The sequence below is a fragment of the Danio rerio genome, chromosome 20 (genome assembly GCF_049306965.1).
Source record: "Danio rerio strain Tuebingen ecotype United States chromosome 20, GRCz12tu, whole genome shotgun sequence".
NCBI lineage: Eukaryota > Metazoa > Chordata > Actinopteri > Cypriniformes > Danionidae > Danio > Danio rerio.
In genome coordinates, this window is record NC_133195.1 from 45876939 (window position 1) to 45902500 (window position 25562).

General features: G+C 33.2%; 1 protein-coding gene across 2 annotated transcripts in view; it reads left to right on the forward strand.

The window, feature by feature from the left end:
• Positions 1-25562, forward strand: part of igf2r (insulin-like growth factor 2 receptor) — a 102931-nt gene that overhangs the window by 14049 nt on the left and 63320 nt on the right. For both annotated transcript variants that reach the window (XM_021468430.3, NM_001039627.2), the window contains exons 3-16: positions 228-346; positions 2487-2585; positions 6051-6183; positions 6376-6493; positions 8646-8748; positions 8828-8987; positions 11176-11362; positions 11463-11566; positions 13366-13518; positions 14962-15108; positions 16829-17116; positions 17885-18035; positions 23286-23463; positions 23627-23742. In XM_021468430.3, coding sequence (XP_021324105.1) covers positions 228-346; positions 2487-2585; positions 6051-6183; positions 6376-6493; positions 8646-8748; positions 8828-8987; positions 11176-11362; positions 11463-11566; positions 13366-13518; positions 14962-15108; positions 16829-17116; positions 17885-18035; positions 23286-23463; positions 23627-23742 — 2056 coding nt within the window. The remainder of the gene's footprint in view (positions 1-227; positions 347-2486; positions 2586-6050; positions 6184-6375; positions 6494-8645; positions 8749-8827; positions 8988-11175; positions 11363-11462; positions 11567-13365; positions 13519-14961; positions 15109-16828; positions 17117-17884; positions 18036-23285; positions 23464-23626; positions 23743-25562) is intronic.

The following is a 25562-nucleotide window of genomic DNA, read 5'->3' on the forward strand; positions in this document are numbered from 1 at the left end:
CAATTTTAATCGCTGTTTTGGAACACAACAATTAATCTACAGGAGTGAGAGCACCCTAAGACATCTGGTGAAATTGTATTTGTATAGAAATTTAAATTGCAGAATTAAGAAATATCGCATTGTTACATTTATTCCAATATTGTGCAGCTCTAGTATAAATGTGTTTATTTAAGCAACTGTGTTTTACCTCATTTGTAACGGTCTTTTTTTTTTTTTTTTATTGATAGGTGAGCTCTCTCTGACGAAGGTCTCGCCTGCTGTGCTCGATTTCAACAGCTCGAAGAAATGCGAAGACAAGAAGAGCAATGTTCAGAGCAGCATCACCTTTCAATGCGGCAAAACAATGGTGAGCTTTCCTTCACAGCGGGCTCTGTTAGTCAGAGGGGTTGTGAACAGACTGTGACATTTGCAAGGCTGTTTATTTCCTTCCGTCTCTGTAAAAAAAAAAAAAGACAGATGGAAGAACGATATAACGATAGGGTAATGTGGAAGTAGGTGTGGCTGAAGTTATTTCTAATTTTACTCAGATTCGTATTTGAGAGAGATCCGTTTTCTCTGCTCTGTTACTCTCAGTAGAATTGTGCAGTTTTATTTACAGTTGAAGTCAGTATTATTAGCTCTCCTGTATATTTTTCCCCCCAAATTCTGTTTAGCGGAAAGAGTATTTTTTTTAACACATTTCTAAACAATAGTTTTAAAAACTCAATTCTAATAACTGATTTATTTTATCTTTGCCATGATGACAGTACATAAGACAGCAGGGAAAATAAGTATTGAACATAGTATTGTATTGAAGTTTTTTTTGCTGGGAATAATATTTCTAAAGGAGCTGTTGACATGGAATTACACCCAAACATAAAACTAAAACAAAACAACAACTAAAAAAATCTGAAAAATTTGTTATGTTTAATAACAATGGAATGACACAAGGTGAAAGTACTGGGTCTCACTTTATGTTAAGTGGCCTTAACTAATATGTACTTACATAGGAACTAATAGTTTGTTACAATGTACTTATTGTGTAAATACATGTATTTACTGTGTACTTATGCTTGATTAAATGCACATATGTAATTACATCTGTACTGAACTTTTGTAATAACATTTGTAAATACACTGTTGACCATCCCTAACACCTTAACCCACCCTTAAACCTAGCCATGCCACCAAACCTGTCCATAACCCAACCTCTATTCCAATTTAAAAGCACCACAAGTGTTCTAAAATACATCATAAACACAGTAAGTACATTGTATTTATTTTTTTGATGTAAATGCATAGTAGTTAGGGACACTTAATATAAAGTGGGACCGTACTGGGTCTCACTTTATGTTAAGTGGCCTTAACTAATATGTACTTACATAGGAACTAATAGTTTGTTACAATGTACTTATTGTGTAAATACATGTATTTACTGTGTACTTATGCTTGATTAAATGCACATATGTAATTACATCTGTACTGAACTTTTGTAATAACATTTGTAAATACACTGTTGACCATCCCTAACACCTTAACCCACCCTTAAACCTAGCCATGCCACCAAACCTGTCCATAACCCAACCTCTATTCCAATTTAAAAGCACCACAAGTGTTCTAAAATACATCATAAACACAGTAAGTACATTGTATTTATTTTTTTGATGTAAATGCATAGTAGTTAGGGACACTTAATATAAAGTGGGACCTAGTACGGAAATGTATTTAATACTTTATATAAAAGTTTTTTTGAAGATGGCAGCTTAAAGATGCCTCTCATATGGAGAATGAAGTCGCATAAGTTGCTCAGGTGATTTCAGTTAATAGATTTCAGTGTAAACAGATTTCAGTGTAAGCATCTTGATGGTTCTGTGGGTCTCGTCTATCAAATATGATCTTTAATTTGTATTTTCTATTGAATTTATGTCAGGTGATTGGCTAGGCAATTCTACAGCTTGATTTTCTTTCTCTAAAAGCACTTCATTTGTAAACTAATTAGATTTGTTTTCTTTTCATAAATGGATTTCTTTGGTTGCTTTCAACATCCTGGGTAAATTTCAAGTCAACTGCCCGTTTAGAAATATGTTTTCTGAGAAATATGGTGACATGTTTAATACTTATTTTCCCCACTAATATTGTTCAGGATGCTAGTATTCTGCTTGAAGTGACATATAAAAGCTTAGTTTAGTTAATTTAGGCAGATTAGGTTAATTAGGCAAGTCATTGTATAATAAAGGTTTGTTCTGTAGACAATTAAAAAAATATATAGCTTAAATGGGGCTAATAATTTTGACCTTAATGTTTTTTTTTATTAAAATGGCTTTTATTTTAGCTGAAATAAAACAAATAAGACTTTCTACAGAAGAAAAAATATTATAGAAAATACTGTGGAAAAAAAGTCTTGCTTTGTTAAAAATCATTTGGGAAATATTTAAAAAAGAAATAAAATTAACAAGAGCATTTTTACTATCTGAATGCTGACTTTTTTTTCTTGTTTTCCACAAAAGGGCACGCCTGAGTTTGTCACCGTCTCCGAGTGTGTGCATTACTTTGAGTGGAGGACGTATGTCGCCTGCAGACGTGATAAATTTAAACCGCATAAAGAGGTGGGTAAAGGTGACGAGACTGACGTGATGGCATTTGACAGTCAGAGCATGAATGTGGGGGAAGTTGTGAATGTTGAAGTGTCTGCTGAGTGGGAAACAATTAATTAAACTAATGCTTTATCGAAGGGGTGACACGGTGGCTCAGTGGTTAGCACTGTCACCTTACAGCAAGAAAGTTGCTGGTTGAATTGAAAAGGTGAATTGACAAAACTAAATTGGCTGAAGTGTATGAGTGTGTATGTGAGAGTGTATGGGTGTTTCCCAGTACTGGATTGCGGCTGGAAGGGCATTCGCTGCGTAAAACATATGCTGGATAAGTTGGCGGTTCATTCCACTGTGATTTCCCTGATGAATAAAGAGGGACTAAGCCGAAGGAAAAGGAATGAATGAACAATGCTTGATCAAATCATTTTGTTTGTGTGAACATGAAAATAAGCTTATTTTGGGGAATGTGGCATATACTGTATACAGCATGAAATTGTTAAAAGTACATACACGTTAATACAAGTTGGTTACCACAGATGTTTAATTTTAATTTATTTACATTTTTTAAGTAAGTTGACGCTGACCATAAACTACATCATGCTGAAATGTAATTGTTGAGAGAGAAAAAAAGCCCATTAGAATATAAGATTTAGTATAATATTGTTACATTTAACTCTGAGATAATTTAATATAGAAAGTTTTTTCACACAAAAAATCAACATGTATTTTAGTTCCACTCCCTCGAAATGTAGTTTTTTTTTTTACATGAAACAGTATTCAGAACAGGAATATAGAACTGAAACAGGAACATTAAGCGTAAACCTCAAGCTTGAGCGAAACTAAACCTAGTGTGAAATTCACTGCACTCTCGTGTTCATAATGTTCAACACAAATCTAAATTTGTTAATCTTTACACTTTGAGTTTTCAGCATATTTACATATAATAAAAAAATGTGAGTTTATTCAAGAAAATACAGTGTAGCGTAAAGCTGCACTATGCCAAATAAACACAGTTGTTATTGTTTTTTGGTCTCACTTTATTTTAGGGTGCAATCCTTGCTATTAACAAACTATTTAATAAGACTTTTAGCTCAATAAACTGCTCATTTGCTGTTTATTAATAGCTATTAAGGTAGTAGTTGGGTATGAATTGGGTAGGATTAAGGATGTAGTATAATGTATTGGAGAATATGCACTGAATACATACTAATAAACAGCAAATATCTTAATAATATGCAGTTAATATTGGGAATTGGTATACAGTGGTCCCTCGTTAATTGTGGCAGTTACATTCTAAAAATAACCCAAAATCCACAAAGTAGTCACCTTTATTACTTTATTATTATGGCTGTTTTAAGGCTGTAAAATCCATTACTACACGCTTTATATAGTTTTCTTAGACAGGCATTAACATTCACACTTTTCACTCGTTTAAGCACTTAGGCTATTTTCCTCATTCTTTATGTAATGAACCAAAGATTAATTTATTCCATTATGGCACCCTACAGCCGCATTAGCGTTAACTTCTACCTTTCATTAACTTGTCCAGAAATTTAACTTTTTGTGTAATGGTTAGCATCTTCCTTTGCCTTTTGAGTGCCACCGCAGGTGTCTTTGATGGAAAGTTTTGTCGACTTTATGGGAGAAAATGTACAGTACAGCCCTTCAGAGTCACACTGCTAGTGACTGAAGATTGATGTAAATTTGGCATGTTGAACGCATTTGGTACTGTAAAGGAGACATGGAAGAGATTGATTGACCATGGGCTACAGCCAATCAGGACGCAGAACGCAATGTGCTGTAAAAAAAAGCTGCGAAAGGTGAACCGCGTTATAGCAAGGAGCCACTGTACTTAAACTTAAGTGTTGCCATTTAATCTTTTTGTCTCCTTTACAAAAGCTTAACTTGATTTATTGCTGCATAGAATTTTACACTAATATTTTGAATGAATGATTCAGTGACGTACATTTTAAGCAGTCACAATTTAATTTATAACCTTCATGTCAAGTTACATTAAAAAGTTGACTTTATTTTGATAGCCAACCATAGACGTCAGAATTACCTCTTATTTATGATCTCTAATCTAGTATTTCTGTTATAATTTCAATGTTGTAAATCAGAAATAATAATACTGTGCAGTTGAAAAAAAAATAAAGGGCTAAGCTGTTTTATAACCAGTATACTGTACGTGAAAACTGCTCTCTCCGATTCCAAATAACACAGATCTGAATGTCTCTAAGATTGTGTTTGATGGATATGATTACATATATGTTTAAAGTGAGATCACACTCTTGTATTATCCTAATCCAAGCACCAAAATGTAAAAAAAATAATATAATATTAATTTTAAAAGATATTCAGCCTATATCTTATATAAATAAGATACCTGATTCATATTAGAGTAAACCGAAAAAATGGCAGTGACCTACAGTAAATACAAAAATTAAAATTTAACTTTGAGTTTCTTTTGTTTTGTTGAACACAAAAGAAGACATTTTGAAGAAAACTGGTAACCATTAACTTCTATAGTAGGAAATAAATATTATACCATGTAGTTGTGTTTAAATCTATACATTCAATCATTTATTTTTCTTCGGATTAGTCTCTATTTCAGAGGTCACCACAGCGAAATGAACCGCCAACTATTTCAGCAGATGTTTTTACAGAGGGGATGCCCTTCCAGCTGCAACACAGTATTGGGAAACATCCAAACAAACTCATTCACATACACTCCTACACTACGGCCAATTTATTTAATTCAGTTCACCTATAGCACATGTTTTTGGACTGTGGGGGAAACCATCGCACCCGAAGGTAACCCACACGAACACGGGGAGAGCATGCAAATTATACACAGAAAATGTCAACTGACCAAGCCAGGACTTGAACCAGCGACCTTCTTGCTGTAAGGCTATAGTGTTAACTACTGAGCCACCGTGCCACCACTATATATCTATAACTTCAAAAATACACTTTTTATTGATTCATTTTCGTTTCGGCTTTGTCCTTTTATTAATTAGGGGTCACCACAGCGGAATGAACCACCAACTTACTCAGCATATGTTTTATGCAGCGGATTCCCTTCCAGCCACAACTCAAAACTGGGAAACACCCACACACTCTTGCAATTACACACATACACTACGGCCAATTTAGCTTATTCAAGTGGTCTATACCGCATGTATTTGAACTGTGGGGGAAACCGGAGCACCCGGAGGAAACCCACGCCAACAGGGGAAGAACATGCAAACTTCACACAGAAATGCCTACTGACCCAGCTTGAACCAGCAACCTTCTTGCTGTGAGGCAAACCCCTAAACTTTTTATTGTTTGCTTTATTTTGCACTTATTTAAGAGTCTTTGTGTGTTCCTGTGTTGATATGTATGTATGAAGCCTAAGCTCTTGTGTGTTTGTGCACACTTGGCTCATTCTGATTCTTATTCTAATATCACATTGCATTTTTGCTTGTCTTTGCACAGGTCCCCTGCTATGTCTTTGACTCAGATGGAAAGAAGCATGACCTCAATCCGCTGATAAAACTCTCAGATGGCTACTTAGTTGACGACCCGGATGACGAGATAGATTTCTACATTAATATATGCAGAAGTCTAAGTGAGTTTTTGTGAAGTGCTGCAGGGGTGTGATCTTAAGAGTTTGCCGCCCAGTCAACAAACATTTTAGTTACATACTGTAGCTGCTTTATCAACAAAAAAACATGCAAACCATTGGAGCTGGTTCTTATTTAAATAACCAAAATATCCAATAGTGCTCTGCATATAACTTTGATAATTTCTCTCTGTCCAGATCGTGCTGGAAGCACCTGTACTGAAGGATCTGCCGCCTGTCTCACTCACACCTCTGGTAAAGGCTCATTTGACATGGGTCAACCTGTTCACCAGCTCGAACTGCTCTCTAATGACAAGTATGTACCAATACTATAAGTTCCAATTTTTGTTTTAATAGTTTTCCACAATGCAGTGAGCTTATACAGTGCATCTGGAAAGTATTCATAGCGCTTCATTTTTGCACATTTTTCTATGTTACAGCCTTTTTCCTGTAGGAAAAATGATTAAGTATGATGATTAAATTCATTTATTTCCTCAAAATTCTACAACATAATACCCCACAATGAAAACGTGATTTTTTTTTTTTTTTTTATTGTTACAAATTTATTAGAAATAAAAAAACCTGAAAAGTCACATGTATCACAGCCTTTGCTCAATACTTTGTTGATGCTCCTTTGGCAGGAATTACAGCGTCAAGTCTTTTTGAATATGATGCTACAAGCTTGGCACACCTGTCTTTGGGGATTTTTGCCCATTCCTCTTTGGAGTAACTCTCAATCTCCATCAGATTGGATTGGAAGCAACAGTATACAGCCATTTTCAGATCTCTGCAGAGATGTTCAATAGGACTTAGGTCTGGGCTCTGACTGGGCCACTCAAGGACATTCCCCAAGTTGTTGTGAAGTTACTCCACTGATATTTTGGCAGTGTGTTTTGGGTCATTGTCCTGCTGGAAGACGAACCGTCGCCCAAGTCTGAGGTCTAGAGCACTCTGAAGCAGGTTTTCATTCGGGATGTCTCTGTACATCACTGCATTCATCTTTTCCTTTATCTTGACTAGTCTTCCAGTTCCTGCTGCTGAAAAACATCCCCACAGCATGCTGCTGCCACCACCATGCTTTAATGTAGAGGTGGTATTAGCCTGGTGATGAGCTGTGCCTGGTTTTCTCCAAATGTAACGCCTGGTATTTACTCCAAAGAGTTCAATTTTAGTCTCATCAGACCAGAGAATTTTGTTTCTTATGATCTGAGAGTCCTTCAGTCCTTTTGGTAAATTCCAGACGGCTTCTGTCTGGCCACTCTACCATACAGGCCTGATTGGTTGATTGCAGCACAGATGGTTGTCCTACTGTAAGGTTTTCCTCTCTCCACAGAAGAACGCTGGAGCTCAGACAGAGTGAACGTCGGGTTACTAATCACCTCCCTGACTAAGGCCCTTCTCCCCCGATCACTCAGTTTAGATGGCCGGCCAGCTCTAGGAAAAGTCCTGGTGGTTCCAAACATCTTCCTTTTCCGGATGATGGAGGCCACTGAGCTCATCGGAACTTTCAGAGCAACAGAAATTTTTCTGTAACCTTCCCCAGCCTCAATTGTTAAAAACAGATTGGAAAAACTGATACATTTTTACATTTAAAATCTTAAATTTAAATCGTGATCAATAACACTGACATTTTATCAATGTTTTTGAAACCGCATATGAACTTTACCAGTATTAACTTCAAATAATTTTATTAAAGTTCTTTAAACATGACTTCTTAACACGGTCAACGTTTTTGAAAGTTGCTCTGACAAATATTAAGTGTAATTGAAATGTTAGGTACAGTATGGACTTAAGGACTTAATGGTGCTTTAAAAAGTCATTGAAAGACCTAGAATCTGCTGTTCATGAAAGTGTGTGAACCCTGCACTTTACTGACCTTTTACATCCTTAGTGTTTTCACATACCGTGTCTTTTGCGCCTAAGTTTGTTTCCAATGGAGGGAAAACAGGTAGTGCCACACACGCAGTAAAGACGTGCCTAGTGGGAAAGCATCTCAACCTTTCAGAATTCTGCGAGTCATATGACTAGAACCAACCAATCAGCTTCACACTTTGTATTATTAACATTTCATTAATAACGTTAGACTAACTACCTCAGACAAGCACACCACTCCCAGCAATTGTATTGCTTATTAAGTCCCTCCATAAATTGAACTTTTATCAGAGGTACAGCAAGGGTTTGTCATACTCTGAGAGAATGGTTGTTGATTCATATTCTATATGCCTTTAGACACTATGTGAATGGCCTCCTAACGGGATAGTTTACTCAAAAAATTACTCACTATTTCCTGGGTTAAATAAGTTAACTAGGCAAGTTAAGGTAATTAGGCAGATCATTGTATAATGATGGTTTGCTATTATCTCAAGTGGTTTTAAACCTTTAAGTGTTTTTTTTTTTTGTGATGAACAAAATACCATGATGAACTACTGCCTTAAGCAGCTATAAATACCAGACGTTCTCTTTTTCAGACTAAGACTTCGATACGAGGGAGTCAAAGAAAGCCCAGACTTCTGTGATGGCCACAGTCCAGCAGTGACCATTACATTTATTTGTCCCTCCACAAGGCAGACGGTAAGAAGTTGCCTAGTGTTTCCTCTGTTATATCTACAGTACTCGGCGTCCTCATAGTTTTCTTTTTATGGCTTTTCAGGGAAGTAACCCTAAGATGATCAGCAGCACGAACTGTCGATATGAGATTGAGTGGGTGACGGAGTACGCCTGCCATAGAGATTACCTGGAGAGTCACGACTGCAAACTGACCAGCACTCAGCATGACATCTCCATCGACCTCACGCACCTGACGCACGGCTGTACGAAACTTTACAATGAGCTGATTTAAAAACTTTTATTTCTATGAAAATAATGTGAAAATAATGATTGATTTAGTTGATTTTTGACTGAATTGCAGATATCATTGTGTCACCTTATAGTGGCACTATTAAGTGTATATATATTTTCCTGTATCTGCGGTTACACTCTGTAAACAGCGGTGAATTCGGTGAACTGATGATCTTCACGGCCAATCACAGTCATTTCTGTTGATGGCAAATCAGCACTGTTTAAGAACGTGCTCAACAGCAAATGCTAGGGGGAAATGGACATTTTTTTAAAACTTCAGTACTGATTGCAACCGAATTCCAGTGTTGTGACAATCCTTATATATATATATATATATATATATATATATATATATATATGTATGTATATATATATATATATATATATATATATATATATATATATATATATATATATATATATATATATATATATATGTATATATGTATATATATATATATATATATATATATATATATATATATATATATATATATATATATATATATATATATATATGTATATATATATATGTATGTATATATGTATATATATATATATATATATATATATATATATATATATATATATATATATATATATATATATTAGGATTGTTTGAATTATTTATTCATTTAAAACAAAACAAACAATGTAAAATGTACAAATGTTTCATATAAAACTTAAATTGGTGTTTAAGTCATTTAAATGTTGACTAGTTTAAGTGCTAAAATTGTTGCAAGTTAAATAAAAATTGTAGTTAAGATATACATATATAATTGTATGTGTTTATATTTAGACTGTCAACTGACAATTTTTATAGAATCTAATGACTTACACAATGTGGCAATTTATTAATTTAGTGAAAAAAAATTCATAGGAGGGCAAATAATTTAGATTTAACTGTAAATGCATGTTGTTTTGTAAAAAAAAATTGAAGCAGCAGTGGATTTGATTTGGTGTTTAAATAATTGGCATACTAAATATCATTGTGCATCATATCATCATATATCATGGTGTCATCTTATTGTGGCACTATTAAGAATATTTTTTGTATTAAAAAAATAATAATAATAATAATATAAATACATAAATATTATATATAAAACTTAAACATAAAAATTTAAGTACTAAAATGGCTATAAGTTAAACGAAAATAACAGTTAAGGTTAACATATATAAATATAAGTATTTATATTAGGACTTATCAGCTCATTTAAAAAAAAATCAAATTAATTGCACAAGGTGGCAATTAATTAATTTAGTAGGCGTTAGCCCATTTTATTTAGTTCATAGCTAAATTAACTAATTAAAGTATTAAATGCTAAATTAAATAAATAAAATGGATGGCGTGAATGATAGCTTTAATTTATATACCAGATATGGCATATAAAAATGAATTAAACCAGCTAAAAATTAAACTGAAGAAGGAAAATGTAAAATATAATCTTACTCGAAATATTAATATGTTACAAAGTTTCGTATAATAATAAAGTTCGATGAAAAACTTCAATCTAAAACTTTACGCTTTTTAGATTTTAATTCAATCTTGGCAGCTATCTGAATATTAAATACTAAAACTATGAAAACATTTATTAAATGAATGTTGATGTTGCCAGAACATACAGTTTAAAGAGTACCTATCATGCAAAATTCACTTTTTAGGGGTTTAAACATCGTTGTGTCCCAACAGTGTGTGAATATAGCCACCCTCTAATGGTAAAAATGTATTCATTTTATTTTTTATAATCACACTGGATAAAAACAGTCTGCAGAAACACTTTGATTGACATTTCCCATTCTGCCCATAAGTGATGATCTCTCCCTCTTAGCATTTGACATTAGTCTTGTTTTTAAATCTGCCACTATGCTGACACATAGGCTTTTGTAGCTCCGCCCTATTATGAAAAAGAGCAAAATCTCATTTGAATTTAAAGTGACATTCACCAAAATGGCACAATTAGGATCAAAGCCTAACGGGGCAGTTTTAAAGAGTTATAAAACATTATTTGTGAGGTACTTTGAGCTGAAACTGCACATACACACTCTAGAGACATCAGAGACCTAATTTACATAGGTCCCTTTTAACATAAACAAAAAGCGCAGTTGTGGTTCATCAAGTATCCTGCTTTACCTTTCTTCCTATTTCTTTTATTCTAGCCACAGATACACCATACATGGCTGAGGCCAAAAATGGCAAGGACACCTACTTTTTCTATCTGAACGTGTGTGGAGGGACCAATGCTGGACAGTGTTTTGACGACAAAGGATACATCTCTGCCTGCCAATTCAAAGAGAATGGCGATGTAAAGAAGATTGCTGGAAGATACCAGAACCAAACCCTGAGGTTCACTTCATGTGATTCTGATATGCATAAACCTTAAATGTGGCTCAAAACCAACTGGTTATGAACATTATCTTTTTTTCTTTTTTGTTTAAATCTTTAGATATTCAGATGGTGATCTCACATTAATCTACCCAGACGGCAGCAGATGCAGCACTGGATTCCAGCGCATGACTATTATTAACTTTGAGTGCAATGCAACTGCTGGTGAGTGATAGTATTGACAGTGACAGCTATTCCGAATCTGATAACTTTTAGCAATATTGTATATATAATCTTTTAAAAAGACACTACTTCCATTCCATGTGTTTGAGAGATAAAAATAATTAAACTGGATCAGATTATGGAAATAAAAATGGAGCTGTACACTGAAAAGTCTTTAAAATTTACTGTAGCAAAACAGAAACTTTGAATTATCTGTTAAAGGGCCATGAAACCCCCTCATTTCAGCAGGGTGTTTTCACACCTCAACTTTGGAAAAAGTCAGAAAAGTGGGCGTGTCCAGCTCTGTTTAGGGGGGAGTGTCGGAGGAAGAAATGAGGCTTGGTGTGGGAGTGTCTATTTGGGCGCTCTGAATTTCAGATTCAAAACACACAACCACAGCGGACAATGTGACTGTGTTTACATGGACATCTGTTGTCGAATTATTTGCCAAATTATTAAATGGTGGACTTTAACTGCAGTTTGGCTCTTTCATTCAGGAAATTCATTCATGTCCCTCCCGACAAACGAGATATTTGATTCGAGGATCTGCTCTAAGCGTGTATTTTTCATGCAATGTTTGATACCGCACGGCGAATGAGAGAAAAAAAAACTCAGCATTTCCCGGAAACTTAGATGCACATGGCAGGTAGCGTCAGAAAGCCGCGTGTGTTATTTCGGTCACAAAATCCAACACGAGGTTATAGTTTGGTTGTAACTGTTAGTGCTAACTTGTTTACACTGGTGCAATAGTTTGTTTGATACGAATAAAATACGAACTGAATAAACAAAGAGCACTGGTCGCTTACTTACCAAATCTGTAGAGACAGGACAATCACCAGCAACTAGAGCCGCGTCTTTATTAAGAGAAGACTACAAGCGAATCCGGGATCTCAGCGTTTGCAGATGAGAACAGCTCTCAGGTAAACAATAATCCTCCTTAGACACGTAAGTTAAGTTATTGTTGTCGCGCGTCGCATACACTGTTAATCCACACGTGACGCGCTCTCACAGAGAGAAAATGAAAATGAAACTTAACTGCAGCAAACGATAAAAGCAACACTTCACGCTTGTTTTGCCAATACAACGTGGCGACTCTGCCGTCTACACTCTGACAGCAATGAATATTAATGAAGTTGCACAATAGAGCGCGCTCATATACGACTGTCAACAGCTCAAAAAATGTGTTTTGGTGTTTCGTGACCCTTTAATAACGTCGAAATTTCACAATTTTACGGTAAACTACTGTATTTCATTAATGTACTGTGTTAATGCACCAGTGTTTTGAAGTACTCTACAAATTGCATGTTTTGATTCATTAATGATTAATTAAGTCATTAATGAACCAATGCTCATCACAAACAGTTTATCCACAAGCATTGGAAATACATTCCAATGCAATGTCTGCAGTTTCCATTCAGCATTCTATTTATTCAATATCTCAAAATAACCAAAGTGTAGCTATTGTGACAGTCCTACCAACAACACATTATAGCTACTCTCATGTTACATGTTTGTGGGTATTTTAAGAGTATATCTAGCTGTTTCCATCCAGCATGTTTTTTTTTATGTAGTAGGCCAAAATATAAATGCAAACGTAGCTTAATAATGTTAAATATGTCATACTTGTGGAGTCAGCTGCTGATGAGACTGCTGTTTTTACCGTTTCAGTTTGAGGAACTTTAAATGGATAAAAAAACATAAGTGGGGAACTGCAAAAGCGTGACCTAGACGTCACCTTGTTTCATGTCAGAATTGTTGTTTTTTTCTGTCTGTTTGGCTCACTGCACACTTGTGGTTTTCAGGGAACGGTCAGCCGGTTTTTACAGGAGAGTCTGACTGCACGTATTACTTTGACTGGCAGACGTCGTACGCATGTGTGGAGAAGGAAGACCTGCTGTGTCGAGTCACAGACCACAAGAAGAGATATGATTTATCTCCTCTTACACGATTCCCAGGTAGAGATGAGCAAGATTACTCACTAATTGGAACGTTTTTTTATTTTTTATTTTTTTACTACAGTTATTTTAGTGTTTAAATAACTCACAACAAATCACAATTAAATAAACACAGTTAATACAGTATTTTACATATTTTAATATTTAACAATACAAACATTCATTTTGAAAAATATTTTTTTTATTGGCTCTCTGTTTGAATATATTTGCAAGTGGAAAATTGCTATTGATTACACAAAGTTCATGGGACTTGAAATTTAAATATTTTGTAGCATTATAAATGTCCCTATCCATCCATCCATCCATTCATCCATCCATCTTTAATTATTTTATTAGTTGATGTTGGAATGGTAAACACTTTGGATATTAGAAAACAAGGAACTTAGTAAAAAAAAAAAACACTTTAGAAATATGTTGATTTGATTTCATGTTAGTGATATGGTTATTTAATGTAAAAAAAAAGCATTATTATAAAGTAAAATAAGTATTCATAAAATGAAAAACAGCATTACAAAGACTTCAAACTATTTTGAGAAAAACTGACTTAATGTTGATAGAAAAACTGATTTGCAAGCTCAAAGGGTTATAGCATGAGCAGTTTGAAATTTAATATTTGCAATATCTAAACAACATAAAGAAAAGCTCTTCATGTGACTAATAGTAGAGATGAGCAAGATTACTCACTTTTTAATTTGCAGTTATTAAACTGCAATATTACAGTTATTTTAGTGAATTTTTTGAGTTATTTAAACAGTAAATAAACAACAACTATTTTTTCCCAATATTGTTTGTATTGTAAAGTATGTCAAATAATAATTGTGTTTATTTAGTTTAATATGTGTACTGTGTTTGTGGAAAATTGCTGTTAATGACAAAAACATGACATATTTAAAAATATGAAGTTATTCAAAAATTGTGTAGCATTTCAAATGTATTTACTGTCACTTTTAGTCTATTTATGATGTATTTTTTTTTACCATTTTATTTTATTTTATTTTATTTTTTAATTGAGCATCCATCCATCCATGTCTGTCTGTCTGTCTGTCTGTCTGTAAATGTTGGGATTGTAAACACTTGAGTACTAAAAAAACTTGAGGAATTGAATAATAAACACTCTAAAAATCTATAGATGTTATTTAATGTTAAAAAACGTTATTGTAAAGTAAAATAAAAGTGTTTATTAAACAAAAAAACACACCATTACAAAATACTTTTCAATACTTTTAAATATTTTGTGAAAAACAGACTTACATTTGTTACAAAAAATATGAATAAAAATGCTGATAGTAGAAAAACTGATTTGCAAGCTGAATTAAAGGTTAAAGCATACACAATTTGATTTGATTCACCATATTAAATGATGTAATATTTGCAATATCTAAACAATACCTTGAAAAGATCCTCATATGACTAATAGTAAATGTTGTTGTTTTTTTTCCTCAGAATCGGAGGGATCTCAGAATTGGGTGGCGGTGAACGCAAAAGCAGCAGAGTCTGATAAAAAGCGCATTTATATGAATGTCTGTCATAAAATCATCCAGGATGGGGTGGCCAGTTCTTGCCCTGAGGACTCTGCAATATGTGCCATAGGTCAGTTCGCAATAGTCTCCTAAATACATAGAAATATACCAAATCTTGTTTTTTCAAGATGAAATGAAGATTGTGGGGGGGAATAAAGATAATTGACAACCATAGACTTCCATGAACACGGTAGGGTCTATTCCCAGATGTCTTTATTAAACCTCATAAAATTTTTTTTTTTTTTACTGATGTATTTCTTACATCAGGAGCTTTTGTTAGGGGTTTTAATTCATATAGCCACAGTTATATCACCCTGCAGCTCGAGACTGGTTACTCACGGAAGCTAAGCAGGGCTAAGCCTGGTCAGTACCTGGCTGGGAGATCACATGGGAAAACTAGGTTGCTGTTTGAAGTGGTGTTAGTAAGGCCAGGAGGGGGCGCTCAACCTGTGTTGTGTGTGAGTCCTAATGTCCTGGTAAAGTAAAGGAGACACCATACTGTCAGTTTCGGATGAGATGTTAAATCCTGACTCTCTGTTGTCACTAAAAAAACTCATGGCACTTCTCGTAAAGAGTAGGGGTGTAACCCCGGTGTCCTGGCCAAATTCCCTCCATCGACCTTCACAGGCCTCTCAATTATCCCCATCCACTCAATTGGCTTTAGAACTGTCTCTCCACTCCTCCCATAGCTAATGTGTGGTGAGCGCACTGGCACCATTGTCCTGTGGCTGCTATCGCATCATCCAAGGGAATGCTGCACACTGGTGGTAGTGTGGAGAGACCCCCCGCCCCATGATTGCGAAGCGCTTTAAGCGTATGGCCATACACAATAAATATATAGAGATATATAAATACACCTTACTTACTACTACTTACTTTCTTGCATATAAAACTATAACAAACATGTAAAATAAACTTAATAGATTTACAACTTTACCATAGTTACTTGTGAATATATACGTTTACTTAAAAAAAACTGGTTCTGCTTTTTATTTTAATTTTAAAAAATTCATAATTCTACTTTATTCTATTTCATTTAATATTTTTTATTTAATTGTTTTTAATTTAATTATAATTTATTTTAAATGTATTTAATTTATTTTAATTGCATTTAATTAAAAATAAATTTATTATAATTTAAATTATTTTTTTAATTTTAATTTCATTGTATTTATTTGTAATTAAATTGCAATTTAATTGTAGTTTATTTTAGTTTTAAATTAACTGTTTGAAGTAATTTAAATTTATTTTATTTTAATTAAAAAATTCCAAGCGATCATCTAAGGATGACCGATACGATCAAGAAAACTGCTCAAACGCAATTGTCTTATTGGACCAATGTTTTTATTTAATGTTGAAAATATCACAGAATCACAGAAGTATGAAATAAATAAAGGTGAATCTGTGCAGTATCTCAGTCATAACAGTATCGGTTGCCAGTCATCAACATCTCTAAGTAAGCAGTTTATTTACAGATCATAAGTTTAAATTGCTGCAGTGTGATTTGTGTGCAAATCTGGAACAGATATAATACAAATGCAAACAAAAACTATTTCTGGCAGCCAATCAGTGTTTCTCAACCTTCAATATTTATGTTCATTTATTTTACTTTACAAGCAATAATTTGACCTACACACAAGACCCTAAGAAAAATGCTCATTTAGAAGAACATTTTAGATGTCATTTAGAGTTTTTGCATCTGAACTCATCAGATATAGAAATATAACGATTCATTTGGTTGTTATCTTACTCTGAATGGTTCATTGTAACTAAAAATCATCTTGTTTTAGGAAATGGGACAGCAAAGAATCTGGGCAAATTCCTGAAATCTCCTGAAAAGGCAACCGAGGGTGACGACATCAGACTGATTTACACAGACGGAGACAAGTGTAGAGAGAAGATGAAGGTGAAGAGCATCATCACTCTGAAGTGTAAGCCTGGAGATGTGGAAAGTCCTCCAGTCCTCAGGAGTGTGTCCAGCGACGGCTGCATCTATGAGTTTGAGTGGTTTACCGCTTCAGCCTGTGTCCTGTCCAAAACTGAAGGAGACAACTGCAAGGTGGAGGACATGCAAACAGGTACAGGACACTGCTGTAAGGTGTTTGTGTTAGGATTTATTAACTTACAGTTGAAGTCAAAATTATAAGCCCTCCTGTGATTTTTTTTTTTTTTTTTTTTTTTTTAATATAATTTTTTGTTTATTTATTTTTAATTAGTAGGCAAACTGTAATTAAATTTTTTATTTAATTTGTTTTAATTAATTTAATTTTTTATTAAAATTTCATTTTAATTATCATTTATTTTATGTTTTTATTTTTAAAAATTTTAATATAATTTTTTTATTTTTTATTTTCAAATTTAATTTAATTTAATTAATTTGATTGAATTTATTTTATTTAAATTTTAATTTAATTAATCTTAATTTAATTCATTTTAATTTTTGTTTATTTTACTTGAACTTAATTTAAATAAATTTTAATTGAATTTCTTTTTTCATAATAATTTATTTTACTTTTATTGAACTTATTTTAATTTATTTTATTTTTATTTTTTTATTTATTTTTTTAATGGATTTTAATTTAATAAAAAATTATTGTTTACATTTTTATTTTATTTATTATTATTAATTATATTATTTAATTATTTATTTATTAAAAAAAATTTTTTTTTGTTTTAGTATTTATTATCATTAAGTCATGTAAATTGTTAAAAAAATTAAACAGCCTTTATTGACATGGTTATTAATAAAAAAAAAACCCAGCAATATACGCCTAACTCTATATTGGGGGTTGTTTTCGCATGTTGTAGGACTGCTTTTAAATATGCATCTTCTTTTTTTCCTTCAGGAATTTCGTTTGATTTGTCTCCGCTTCAGAAATCTAATGGAGGCTTTTATAACATGTCCAGTAAGAAGTATGACTACTTCATAAACGTATGTGGAAATGTTAAAGCCGCACAGTGTCCAGAAACAGCAGGGGCTTGTCAAGTTGACCAGACGTAAGTTCAATTTTAAATTAACTTTTATTTATGAAGCTAAAAAAATCAACAGTATTGACCACTGTGCTGTACAAAGTGTCTGCTAAAAATGATAATAAATAAGTATAAATGATCACAGTGCACTTAAAAAAAAAACAAGAGGGTCAATGTGTGAATGTGGTTGCATAATACAACTACTTTTATTTAGATGTTGTTTACCTTACAAAAATTCACTTTAACGTTAAATGATTTTCACTGTGCAGCTTCAATATAATGTCAGTTGCAGTCAGAACATATTTGTGACCCTGGAGCTCAAATCAGTCTAAGTTGCACATCTATATTTATGTGAAAAGGAAAAAATACATTTTTTTTTTTTTTTTTTTTTTTTTTTTTTTTTTATTGGAAGAATATGTACAATTACAGAATGTTTGCAAATATATAAAAAAAGATCCTCCACATTTTACTTATGCAAAAAATAAATAAAAAAATTTAAAAGAAATTATAACAAAAAATTTCCTTCTATAATTATTGGGTACAAGTGATTATATTACAACTACATGTCCGTATGTATATATACACACACATACACATATATACACACACACATACAATTTTCCCCCTTGGTCTACTAACACAATTTACAGAGTCTACATATGAATATGTAAACCATTATCTGAATTGACGGAGGAAAAAACTTATCATTACAGAAGGAAAAAACGAACAAAATATATATGCACTCTAACAAAATAGATCACAGTATGCAAACGAAAATAATACCCTATAATACCCCCCCACCCCCACCCCCTTCAGTTTCCGTCTGTAGTGCACACCCTTAAGAAAGATTCCTGAAAATGGGAGCTGCCATATGTTTTAACAATATCCCCATCAAACAACTGTTCCATTTCTCCCTTCCAAGTACCTTATGAAAGGTTCCCATATTTTAAAAAAAATAGGCTTTTTATTCTGTAAATGGTACCGTATTCTTTCTAAATGGAGTGTGTTTGTGAGTTCACTGAGCCATAGTTTGAAAGAGGGAGGAAGTTTATTTTTCCAGAATGTCAGAATAAGTTTTTTGGCTGTTAAAAGGCCATAAGAAATTATTTGTTGCTGAGACTTGGACAATCCAAGCTCGTGCTTTGAAACCCCAAACACAATTAAAAATTCATCTGGATCAATAGTTTGCCCTGTGATTTCAGAAAAAACTTTAAATATTTTGCACCAAAAGTCCTGTAAGCTAGAACATAAGGCATAACTATGAAGCAGCGATGCGTCAGATATTTTGCATTTGTCACATTTTGGAGAGATGCTTTGAAAAATTTTAGAAAGCTTTGTTTTTGAGTAGTGCAATCTATGTAGAATTTTGAATTGGATAAGTTGGTGTCTGGAGTTTATGGAGCAGTTATGTATTTCTTCCAGACACTCTGTCCATGTTTTATTAGGAATCTCTGATCCTAGCTCGTCTTCCCAAAGTTTTTTGATCGTGGATGTTGTGGGCGATTGGTGGGTTTGAAGGGTGTTATATATGCGGGAAATCATTTTCTCCATACCAAAATGGTCCTTCAGACAAATGTCAAGACAGGAAGGATTGATTGTTGTGGATTTCAAGTAAGAGTGTACATAGTTCCTGACTTGCAAGAACCTAAAAAAATTACTTCTGTGAAGCTTATATTTTTCTTGGATTTCTTGAAAGGTGGCGAAAGCACCATTCTGGTAAAGATCACTAACTGTGTAAATTCCCGCATCTTTCCATTGTGAAAACCCTTTATCTAGTGTAGAAGGTATAAAAGAGGGGTTACCGGCTATTGGCATTGATAAAGATAGTGGTTCCACCTTAAAATGAGATTGGATTTGTCTCCAGGTGCGAATAACACTGTTAATAACAGGGTTGTTTCTATAAATTTCTTTTTTAGATCTTATTGGTGAAAGAATGACAGCACCAAGATCGTAAGGGGTACATTCATCCTGTTCTATTCCGAGCCAATCCAGCTGTCTAGAGTTATCATGTAGTATTATTGATATAACTCTGAGATTAGCAGCCCAGTAATAACAGCGGAAGTTTGGGAAGGCCAGACCCCCCACATTTCTAGCTTTGGAAAGGTGCACTTGTTTAATTCTGTGATTTTTGTAATTCCAAATAAAGGGCAAAGTAATTTTGTCAAGTTGTATAAAAAAAGATTTAGGGATAAACACTGGTATGTTTTGAAACAAATATAGTAGTTGTGGCAGGAAAATCATCTTAATGGCATTTATTTTACCTATTAATGAGAGGGGGAGGGTCCTCCAGAACTGAATATTTGATTTTAATTTTTCTAAGAGAGGAGTAAAGTTAGCTTCTTTTAAAAAGCTAAACTTCTTTGTCACGGTTATTCCTAAATAAGTAATTCTATCAATGGCTAATTTAAAACGAAGTGGGTAGATTTGTAAGAGGTCCTTAAGACCGACTGGCATGAGTTCACTTTTATTTAAATTAATTTTATAACCTGAGAATGAGCCAAATTCTTCAATAACTTTTAGTAAAGTTGGAATACTATTTGCAGGTTTTGTTACATATAAAAGAACATCATCAGCGTACAATGAGATTTTGTTCGTTGTGTTTTTAGTGTTAAGTCCATAAATTCTCTCGTTCGTTCGAATTGTTTCCGCTAGGGGTTCAATGGCCAGGGCAAAAAGAAGCGGGGAGAGTGGGCAGCCTTGACGTGTACCCCTAAATAAATCAAAAGGATGCGACAAAGTTCTGTTTGTGAGTATTCGTGCCCTAGAGTTTTTATATAAAGTTTTTAGCCAAGAAATGAATCTTTCCCCCAGTTGAAATTTATGTAAAAGGGCAAATAGGTAAGGCCATTCTACCCGGTCAAAGGCCTTTTCGGCATCTAAGGACAAGATCACTAGGTCAGACCGGTCTGTTTGGGAGGAGTATAGTATATTAAACAATCGACGTAGATTGTTAAAAGAGTTACGGCCTGGGACAAAGCCAGTCTGGTCAGGTTTCACTAGTTTTCCTACCAATGTGTTCATTCTGATAGCTATTGTTTTGGCTAATATTTTTTGATCCACATTAATGAGGGATATTGGCCTGAAAAAATACATTTTAAAAACATTTTTCAGCAAGTAACAATTTTTCGTTTATGCCAAAATGCATTAGAAGGTCATTAGATGCAAAGATCTTGTTCCACAAAGAAAGTTTCCAACCATTTATATATCAAAATACATCAATCAAAATAGGTAGGTTTTTTTTTCATAATTCTTAAATAGTTGTATAGATATTGTATTATTCTAATGCACCATGCAACAACAAAAGCTTATTCAGATTATGAATGATAAATCTCAGTTTCAATCTTAAATTGAGATTTTAATGTGAAAATATACAAAAGTGCGCTCACCTTAATTTTTTATTCTTTATTTTTTAACCTTGAGAAGCATTGGATTTTGTAATTTAGGCCTTTGCAAAGGAAATCCAGAGAAACGGATTGAGACTAGATTTTACCCCTAAATTTTGCTGCATCAAATTTTAAAATGCGCAAATTTTGAAATCCACAGCAACTGAAAAAAATTGCGAGCTTCACAAAATTTTGCAACATTTTCTTATTTTTCTTGCAACATTTATTTTATTTATATTTATTTAAAAATTCATAGAACGTGGAATCTGTTGAAGGTACTAATATTTATTATTTTTATTATTATTATTATTATTATAGCATGTGTTCATTTTTTATTTAGTTGGGGGTTTTTAGTTTTATACTAAGAGTTTGTTATTTGTAGTGGTTAATTAGAGGGTATATGCCGAGCTAGTGTTTATTCCTACACTGATAAATTTCCGGTGAACGTTATTGTGACTTTTTTCCATTTTACAGCATCGCGGTGTAATGTAATTAAAGTAAAATCTGTTAAATAGACTTTGGCATTCATTTAGTTGGTCAAGTGTTAAACGAGACGAAAAGCTGCGTACTCACACGCGCCCGTCAGGGTTGGCAGGCTAGCGCAGAAGCTCCAATAAATATATTTTGTGGTAAAATAAATTTTCATATTTTAAAGACATGGCGGGGAAAATGTACTTTAATGCAGTGCTTCTTGTACAATCTGAAACCCACTTCCTATAGGATATCACTCAGCCAGTGGAGATCGCTGATTTTTAAAGAAAACAGACCTTAAACGTGCCATTTTGCAATGGTATACAGTTCACTGGAAACGCTTAACCCAGGTTTCTATCAAATTAAAAGTGTTTTAGCATACTTTTGCATATACCCTACTGAAACTAGGGTATATACTATTTTTATTTAATATATTTTAATGCATGTTCTCCCCGTGTTCACATGGGTTTTCTCCGGGTTTTCCGGTTTCCCTCCGGTTTCCCCCACAGTCCAAAGACATGCGCTATAGCTCGATTTAATAAACTAAACTGGCCGTAACGTATGAGTGTGTGTGTGTGTGTGTGTGTGTGTGTGTGTGTGTGTGTGTGTGAATGAATGAGTATGTATGGGGGTTTCCCAGTACTGGGTTGCAGCTGGAAGGGCATCTGCTGTGCAAAACATATGCAGGAATAGTTAGTGCTTTACACCGCTGTGGTAAACTTTGAAATGGACTAAAGGCTGGTAAAAGCGCATGCGTATGCTTCAGTGCAGCCTTCGTGTGATCACATAGCCCTCGCCGTGGCTAACGCGACACTGATGCACACTTCTCGAAAAAATGTAACTACACTTTGCAACGACGCATAGCGCAAGCTCTGTGATTGGTCGACTTGGTAGTGGTGACGAGTGTGGGTGGCACTGAGAGCAGCATGCCAAATGGAAACAGTGTTTAAAAATGTCATGTGAAGAAGCTTCAAATAGGAACTTTTTTTTTGTGTGTTTACCTTATGATTAAAGTTGTTGCACGTCCGCCAGTTCCTGCCTCTGAATGAGCGAGTTTTAGCTACTTTTACAGTAGGGTAGTGTTCAGACTTCAGAAAAAACAAAACACCGGCGAAGAAACTCGATACAGAGGAACATAAACACCTATTATTAGCTAGCATTTCAGAGGGGGGTCCAAGAGCAACACAAATAGCACAGAGAAGTATAAATGCACGACTACACACAAGGCAGGCACAGATCACTCCACAGAAGTATAAATCAGCCTTAAGGCGAATGCAGAATTGTAAAATCCTGGAGGGTCTGCCTTATTGCTGGTTTTGTAGTCAAGAGTTACACTTGATGTTTAGTGTGTAAAATATGATTTCTACAGCCAATCAGACTTGACCGTAGGTGGACTTAATCTCTCTTTGCTTTACCTCTTCAGCGGCAAATCGTCTTGGAATCTCGGCCAGTTCAACTCCAAGCTTTCTTATTATGATGGCATGATTCAGCTGACCTACAGAAACGGCTCTCAGTACAACAACAAGCAGCACACGCAGCGATCCACACACATCTCCTTCCTCTGTGACCGAGAGGCTGGTCCAGGAAAACCAGAGTTTCAGGTATCGCACCTGCTCCTTTGTTATGTTTGTGCTGAATGTAGATATTTTTAGCCCTACATAAGGTGACTCTGCATAATAAATGGCCTGCATGTGTGAAATTTTTTTTTTTGTGTTTGAAACTTTGCATTGACTTTGCATTTAAAAGACTTTCTTTCTTCTGCAGGATGAGGATGAGTACACGTATAACTTTAAGTGGTACACTTCCTACGCCTGTCCAGAGAGATTACATGAGTGTGTCGTGACAGACCCCGAAACTCTTCAACAGTATGACCTGTCCAGGTTAGTCTGCATTCAGCAAATAACTGTTATTAGCGCATGACTGAAATGTTACAAAATTTTGACATGTTTTGATTTTGGTTGCACTTAACTTGGTTTAAAGGGAATACACACAGTCCAGCCCGAAATTATTCAAACCCCTGGGAAATTCTGACTTAAAGTTACTTTTAGTTTAAATTTTAGTACTTGGCTGATGATTTCCTTATATAGCCATTAACCAAAAAAACCCAAGCACATTATTGGTTGACCCAGTGTTGCTTTTTGGCATATTTAAACAAACACTATAAAAGACTAACCTATTAAAGACATGTACTGTATTTGTCTGAATTGATGGACCAATTTATGAACAATTTACTCAAAAAAACTACTTTATTTATTGTGCATGAATGTTTGATTTAATTTAATTTTTTTTAACCTTTTTTTCTTACAGTTCATAGTATATAGTATATTTTTAAAATACATTTTACATTTTTTAATATTTGGCCATTAATAGTAGTAGTAGTAGTAATAATAATAATAACATCATTAGTTTTTTTTATTATTATGGATGATGATAATGATGATGATAATAATAATACCATTATAGTTTTATTTTTTTTTTTTTATTGATGATGATAATGATGATAATTATAATATAATCATCATAATTTTTATTATTGATATTAATGATGATGATAATGATAATAGCATAATCATCATAGTTTTATTATTATTAAAGATGATAATAATAATTATTATTACTATTATAATGATGATGATGATAATAATAAGGATATCATACTTATTATTATTGATGATGATAATATTAATAATAATGATATCATACTTATTATTATTGATGATGACAATAATGGTATCATACTTTTTTATTATTATTGATGATGATGATGATCATGATCATACTAATAACAATAATATCATCATGATATCCTTGATGATAAATAATTATTGTTATTACATTATTATCAATAATAATAATAATAATAATAATAATATGATGATGATGATCATTATCATCATCATCATCCATAGTAATAAAAAACATGATGATGATGATGATGATGATAATCAGCATATTTTTTATTATTATGATCGATGATAATGATAATTGTAATGACAATAATAATAATAATAATAATAGCATATATTTTTAATGATGGTGGTGATAATGATAACAATGTCATCATCGTAATCTTATTATTATTATTATTATTGATAATGATGATGATAATAAAATATCATCAGTTTTTAATTATTGATGATGATGATGATAATCATTATTATTATTATTATTATTATTATTATTATTGATAACGATGATTATAATGATGATGACAATTATAATAATATCATCATTATAGTTTTTTATTATTATTAAGGATGATGATAATAATATTATCATCATATTTTTTATTATTGATGATGATGATGATGAGCATGAGTCCTCTTGAATCATTCAGGGTGTTTTTAGTTTTATATCTGGCATCTTTTATTAGTAGTCATTTGTCAAGTCTTCTTTTGTTAAATATATGTTTTTAAATGTGTACGGTTGCTGCGTTTTTTTTTTTTTTTATCTTATTTTTGTCATTTAATATATTGTAATGTTGTTTTTTGTTAATATTGTTTTGACATATATGTATTTTATTTGTTTTTGTTTAGTTTTTTTCCCCTTTTTTATATATATATATATATTATTTCATAATTATATTTTCTTTTAACTACATATAATTTCTAGATAAAACTTTATTGATAATCTAAACAATAATTGCTGAGGCAATACAATCACTTCTACTTTTTTGCCAGTGTCACAACCCACTAGTAGG